The sequence below is a fragment of the Manduca sexta genome, chromosome 13 (genome assembly GCF_014839805.1).
Source record: "Manduca sexta isolate Smith_Timp_Sample1 chromosome 13, JHU_Msex_v1.0, whole genome shotgun sequence".
Classification (NCBI taxonomy): Eukaryota; Metazoa; Arthropoda; class Insecta; order Lepidoptera; family Sphingidae; genus Manduca; species Manduca sexta.
In genome coordinates this window covers 13,623,555-13,631,440 of record NC_051127.1, presented here as the reverse complement: position 1 = coordinate 13,631,440, position 7,886 = coordinate 13,623,555, and the positions used below count along the sequence as shown (strand labels likewise).

Here is a 7,886-nt window from a genome sequence, read left to right as displayed (position 1 = left end):
TACATATATTTAAATTGGTTAGTTGTTTTGAATACATGACATAACAGCTACATGATAATATTTTAGTCACTTGATGCGAAAGAGGTCGAGCCTATCATAACGCTCGATTCAAATCGGTGAGCAAATTGTGTTTATGAATTGGAATACGTACAAGAAAAAAATAACCTATTTCTGCCGACGAGCGTACCGAATGCTAGATGGGACCCTTCGAAACTATTCGGAAGCGACAATAATTGAAATTTGTGCCCGGAGGCATTCATGGCAAATAACTTTATTCACCATTTAGCTTCCAATTTTGCGACGCGTGTTTCGCCAAAAGGAAAGAAACACCCCGCCTTCGCACGCGTTACCCAGTCTGATTAGAATATGAAACTTCTGTACTTATAGATTTAACTAGCTTTTGCCTGCCGCTCCGCCTCGTAAAAAGGTTTTACGGGATAAATATGTTCCCGGAATAAAAAGTTGCTTATAGCACTCAAGAGTAATGTAGCTTCCTATTAGTGAAAAAATCAAAACTGTAACAAAAAAACATTTTTTTTGTTAATGTTAACTACATAGTTATGCCTCAGATAAGCGTTTAAACAATCAAACTCTTCAGTTTTATTATATATTATACTTAGTTATAGATTATATTAATTCACGATTGTTCTTTTTAATTAGATGTAAAAAATCTGGGATTTATTTCTCTTTCTCTGTGTTGAAACTTGGTTGGGATTTTTATATTTGATTTTATAAATTTTCCTTAAATAATTTAATATAATTAAATTACGTGGAATTTCTTCGTTGCTAAAGTAATTATGCAATTTCGAACTGGCACATCTTGGGTAATTTAACATTTTTTATTTATTGCATTTTAATTGTTACCCTATATCTATATAATTAAATAAATAAAAATATCAATGCAGTTTTACCAAATTTTCTTAGTATTTTCAGCAAATTCTACTACTAACATAAAACTTTACTGTAAGTTAGGTAATTAGGTAACTAAACAAGATTAACTAAGGCTGGTTGTAACCAATTTATATAGGTATAGTTGGTAGTGTGTAATTAATATTCAAAGTGAAGTGAAGTCATTCGTGTGGAAACCCGCAGCGGTGTACCATTATTCAAATTGGCGACACTTTATTGCTTTTTAAAAGTAAACACCTTGGTAGATGTAATTTACCTACTCGCGGAAATTAAGGTTAATTGAGATCTTTAACTGGTGACTCTTGTTTTATATTGGCGAGTACTTTTCTAGTTTGATATGATTACTGGGAAATAACACGTATTGGAATAAAGACTCTATAGTGTAGAGATTCCTTGTACTTAAGTCTTACATTTTTTTTAAATAAGTGTGATACACATAAATCTTTCTTGAATGAATGAATGAATGACTGAAACACTTTATTGTATACACTAAATACAGAAAAATGAATACAATTATTATCTAAATATTTAAAAATGAATCCCTATTTCCCTTGGTCACGCCATCACGCGTGAACGGCTGGACCGACTTCACAATTTTTTTTTGTTGTGTTTGTTATTTTCAGGAGAAGGTTCTTATGAAAGAAAAAATATGAAAATTTAAGAAAACGACAATATTAATTTTACATCACTGTCAGTGGTTTGAAATAACTGTCAGCGATCAACAGAATGCGCGCGTGCATATATAGTTAAGACAGGACATCGTTTGTGGGGTCAAAAGTATCATGTAAAAATATGCACCAATAGGTAGTCTTATCGTTAAAAGCGATCTCTTCCAGACAACAGAATGAACCTTTCTTAATTTTCTTTATTATTTCTTAATTCCGGCTCTCTTCATGTCAATGCAGAGTCCGCGTAACTCACTTTTTAATATATTGCATAAATAATTTACGGTTACACCAATTCGAGTAGACCGTATTGGAAATGAAAATTAAAAACATGTCATGTATTAGATTAGGAAGAAAACGAATTTATAAAATTATGTTAAATGCATAAAAGTGTCACGAAGGAGGTTATATCGCATTTATGTTCGAAGTTACGTGAGCGCAGGGAGCTGGAAAATGCACCTCACTTACCTTGCTAACCCCGTCATACAAAGTATCTATAAAATATTGTATTTAAGTACTCATGCTTTTTTCCACGAAAGGATCTGTTGAGGTTGTTCCATTGTTCCCATTTTATCCGGCCCTTAACGTCATAGTGGGCTATTGATTCAAATATCATTCAAATGTAGTGGGATCCATATATAGTGGGATGGCATTAGTATGCCATCCCACTATATTGGATGTAAACCTATTACCTACCGATTGACTTCGGGACAAATCAATATTGAGTATTTAACATCATGTACAGGATCTACCTATATAAAAGTAAAAACACTATATAAAAAAGTCACCAAGCAAACCCACAGTAAACAACACGTCCAAATATAATTGAAACTCCGTTTAATATGTTTTGGTGAAATGAAAAGTGTTAATTGTGCCTTGTCTATGGTTCCACATAATTGGTTCAATTAAGGCGGGCGGCTCGGGTCCGGGCCGGTTGTAATTACCCCCCACTTCAAACTTCAACATTATCTTTCTGTATACGAAAAAAATGAATAGGCATGTTGTGGTGTCGAAGTTTTAGCATTACTTTTAAATTTAATTATGTAAATTTAATAATGTGTTACGATAGTTCATAGCGGAAGTACTAAATCTACATACTACTACGAGAAATCTGTCGCCAAATTATAGATAAGTATATTTGTAACTATCGGTCACATCCGGAACATTTATAAACTATGTTTTACATTGATAGAGATTGTGTTTTTGAAGCTTATTTAACTTCAGTATATTTGACTGCGTATAAATTAGTTATTTTACGTAAATCTCTCATTCTGTTTCACCTAATATATTGCAATGATTTAAATATAGCATAATTATAAATGAACTGGCATCGTTATCGATATTTTCCACATCTCTAGCAGAGCCGCGCCGGTAGAATTTCTTAATAAAAATATTAGCCAGGCACGAGCGTCAAAGAAACTGACTTAATTTAATTATCTTCTTCGTTTAATAAACAGGATCTCGAGTAAATAACAATTAACTTCAACACTTCTGCGGCGTTTGTTGGATAAATGTTATTATAATTGTTTTTAGCTACGAAATTACATTTTCAAACTTGATTTTTATTAGCTCTTATTGCTTTGTATAAGTAAAATTATTACAAAAGTATAACTTTCATTATAATCAAGGTAAAATGAATTATTTCAAATTAAATGCCTTTATCACAGATACTGTATAATAAAAATAAAACGTAGTATAAACTTTATCAATACGAAAGTAATTGAGCTATGCGCGTATATAATACATATTTACATATTATATAGTTTTTAAAGTGATATATAGTACAATCCCTTCAAGAGGAAATTTTAATTTTAATTTGTAGTTTTTTTACTCCGCAATGTAAATATAGAAATTTAATAAGTCCTTGTTCAGACAAACTCTAAATAAAAAAAAAGCACACCATTTGAATATTACATTCGTTTCTTTTTTATAGGTAACATGAACAATATTGTATCTTGCGTAATCCCCGCTGGAGGCAGCAGAATAGTTTATTAATATGTAAGCCGACACTATAATGGTAGCCCGGAGCAGACCACCACATAGGCTAATTGAAATATACCTCGGTTCCATAAAACGAATTTTCGAATAGCAAAAATAATATTAAATTCAACATTCATTTTGATGTAACATTGTAAGTGCTTTTTAACAGGTTTTTTAAGTAAGAAAAATGCACAAAAAACAGAACATAGCTTTTTCGGAGAGCTATGAGCTAGGATTGTATATTTTAAATTATATATTTTTTTCTAGTATGCCGTCTAATTATCTATGGACGCTGTAATTATTATTAAATACAATATACTTATAATATATAATAATACTATCGGCGCTGTATTATATACTCTCCCACTGCTGGGTATTGGCCTCCTTTACTACTGAGAGGGATAAGACAATAAGTATATTTAATTTTAGTAAAAAAAGTGTGAATTATTTTTAGTAGATTTCTTATCAAGCAAACACATTAAAGGCGTCGATAGACACGTTTCAGGAAGCAGTCATGCGTGCTCATACAGTAACCAAACCCAACGGAACTTTACTTAAAATGCTGACGTCACCACACCCCTAACATACCACCAGCATACCATATACATTCGCGAAACTCCTATAGCACCGTGCTTGATAGGAAATAAAGTCTATATTTAAATGGCACGGATGGTCTAGTAGTGAAGTTAACTTTGTGTTGAAGATACATAATATTCTCAGTAAATTTGTTGGGGTGTCGGCCACTTTGCAGCTTGCCGCTGCTTCCGGAGTGTGTGAACGTTGTCACATTGCCTGTTGATGTTATGGTAACGCTTCATTTGTAACTGTTTTATGTATCGATGAACATGCGTTTGTTGGATTTGAAATAAAATATGGCCAATGATGTTTTTAATACAGTTGTATTAATTAATAATGTTACATACAATAAAGCAAACATGAGGTCCGTCCCAAAGAGATTATAAATAATACATATAGACAAGTATTTATTCTGTTATTTAAAAATAGTGGAGAGAGGAAACGTTTTGTTTATCATGGAGTATATTCTCCAACTGGTTTGTTAGATCGATATGGTTTTGTACGATTAATTCCATAATAATATGGGATGTTATAACTCGTATGGAGTCTGCTATCCACAAAGCCAAATGTAGCACCGTTTTTCCCTAAGCCGTTACACACCTTTTAAGGCACAATTCTTTTGGAAATTTTATGTGTAATATGGACAGAGATCATTTAACAACAGGTCCTATATGTTCGTTTATCGGTTAATGCGGGTTGCAGAAGAAGGACTAAACTAAGTTAGTTGAGCAATCTCGTATTTATACTTTTATACTTTTGTGTAGGCGGCACGCTATATAAACTAAGCTATGTACTACTATATGTCATTTTTATAGCTTTGCAAGGTGAATCAAAAAGTAAGTTAATTCAGGAACAGTCAGACATACTGGTTTTTACAATCTTTAATGCATACATTATCTATAAGAATGACATCCTAGCGAAAGACTTTTCGATAAGATACAGAGGCAAAAGGCGAAATACTCCGAAAAGGAATCCGACACAACATATAGGTACTAATATGCAATAATGCGGTCTGCAAATCGTGCCAATGATAATTAGATTCCCAAGTATTTCTTTTTATTTATTTTTTTAGGAAAATAAACAGTTATACAAAGTGTACAGATAGAAAAGGCACTATAACTAGAAAATTTGGTACATAACATACCGAACCTTCACAGAAAATTTAGTTAATTACATTTGAAATGCGATGGAAATCATGTTCAAATTACTGTATTATAAGTGTGTTGATCATTAAAGAGTGAAATTTCTTTCTTACATAGTAACTTTTACAGCCGCCAGGACGTAGTTATACCAAGTAAGTGTTGGTGGCTATATATAACATCCCTTTCTACAATCAACAACCTTCATAAAAATAGAAATAAAAGTATATGACATATCCAATCGATAGACTTATCGATATCCTACGGCCTTATAACCTTATCGATATTTATTTAATCTCCATTATTTACATTTCAGGTTTCAATTTTAAAAGCGCGGCACTCGTAGTAATGCTATCCGAGTGGAGATAGGAGAGACCCTACATCTGACGCATTGTACACAGTCTGACGGCCGTGGATACCAGTAGGGTGACCGTCAATTAACAGATCTTTATAAACATTCTCTATGTTTAGTTCTTATGTAATACCCGCACAGCAAGAAGACCGCACTGCACCTCGTGGTGGCAGGGGAAGTTATTTAATAGAATGATTCTTGTTGAGTTTCATAATTATCAATATCCTTTAATTTATTTTTAACACACCTTTTGACGATTTCTTGTTTAAATGTGTATTTTTTAAAATTTAAAAGAACACGTCACAATTGATACATAGATAAGGAAATTTGTTAAAACAGATTATTTTACCGTAATTGATTGTATTTATTTATTTCGTTACCACTTAAGATGTCTATATGTCGGAAAATCTTTCGCAAAATATTTTCATGGACAACTCAAATGCAAGACACAAGGGAGCGAGGCTTAATAGCTTTCATAGCCGGTGGTCAGTCGCCAGATTCGTTCGAACGTTTTTTATATCGATCTCAACTCTATAGCGATGTAATAAAATCTCCCGCGATTGCATCAACTCAAACCCTTGAAGTCCATTTGTTGCTTTTGACATGTCGTTTCATCTTTCCTAGCTTTGAGAATATTTATTTAGAAACTCTTTGATCCAGGACTGATTTGAAGATGTAATAACTTTTGTTAGAGTAGCCTTGCGACAGTTTTGGGCGCGTGTAGTTATCATTGCTAGTATTTGTGATTGTCATTTATTAAGCGTGATTGTAGAGATCTTTGAAGAGACCATGTTAGAAAATGTGTAAAGAAACAAACAATCATAATTTAAATTTGGAATTTGAAAAAACTAAATGAGATGACGGATTTTTGCTGCCTAGAACCCTCTACTGTGGTTTGTACTTCTAATTTCGGAATTAATCCCCTGTCGATTCTTTTCAAATGTATTTTATTGTTTCATTAAACCACCCAAACATATGGTCTCGATTAATTTGGTTTTGATCAATGTGCGTTTTATCGATTTTTTATTGTATTGAACTAATACAGTTTTAACGTATGTTACATTCGTATCTGTTTGATTGGATTAAGAGCCAAAAATAACATCTGTTCGAGTTATATCGGTAATAATACTTAAAGAATAAAATTGCATGGAGTTGTAATACACTTGTACTTTTTAGCACATAGTCTAACGAATTGATAATATATCTTATTTTATACATACAAAATGCTATAAATAAATAAAATATTTATTTTTAAAACTTATAAATAATAAAAAATCTCCCTCGACTATTGATGTATATTCTATAGACAAGAATGTCCATATAAACCATTTGTTCAAAATCTGAATGGCAACCAAAACGCCATTGTTAGGTACATCCTATTTATTCACTTGAACAACGAATAATTTTACTTATTTAACTGGTAATTTTATTTACATCCAGGTTTACACTTAGACTGGATTTTTATGAGTGTCACTCCGTACATAATCACACGCTTTTAATGTTGAAATCATACTAAAGTCAGGTGTACGGATTGCAGTACAGTTGAGTCGAACAAAATGAGTATATGGATACCCTCGACCCATACAAAGTTATTGGGTATATCCATAACAATAAATCTTAGTAAATCAAAAGCGACAAGTGCATTAATAAAACGACAAATATAATTATGTCAATTGTATAAAATTGTGGCATAATAACGGCAATATGAAAGTAACAATGCATAGTAATAATGAGTGGAATGTTGTTAGTTATTAACGCACGTGCAGCGCTGCCCGTGGAAAATGGCTCCCCGAATGCCACCGTTGATTAGCCCTCTGAACAATTATGTCCAACTATTTCTCACCGGGACCCGGGACACTTGCTAATTGACTGCCTTTGACACATTTCTTTTGAAGAAAATAGAGACAGTTTGGAAAATGACACGACTTTTTAAGAATCTAGTGTTGATCAGAGTGATAGACAGTTTTGTTTTGTAGCACCATAAAATGTAGTATAATTATTTATTTATTTCAAAGTATTGAGGTAATTTATTTTGTCATTAATCATGTAATTTTTTGTTTACTAAGTTGAAAGGAAGCTAATCTGTTATATCTCTATCTGTTTCTGTATAATTTATTAATATGAGTTTACCTTCTAGCCGGAATTTCAACTTCTTTATTACCCTTGAGTCATATGAGTACGGAATATTTGCTTTGTTTCTATGAATATAATTATAAATGAACTTATCACAGAAGTTATAATAGGTACTTATAGTGCTAGACATAT

The 7,886-nt window shown here is 32.2% G+C and overlaps 1 protein-coding gene across 1 annotated transcript in view; it reads left to right on the top strand.

Annotated features, from left to right (window-relative positions):
• Positions 1–7,185: 7,185 nt before the first annotated feature.
• The window catches only part of LOC119189213 (CXXC-type zinc finger protein 1-like), a 4,702-nt gene continuing 4,001 nt past the window's right edge, over positions 7,186–7,886 (top strand). Inside the window, 1 exon segment of the mRNA XM_037438267.1 lies at positions 7,186–7,217. Coding sequence (XP_037294164.1) covers positions 7,186–7,217 — 32 coding nt within the window.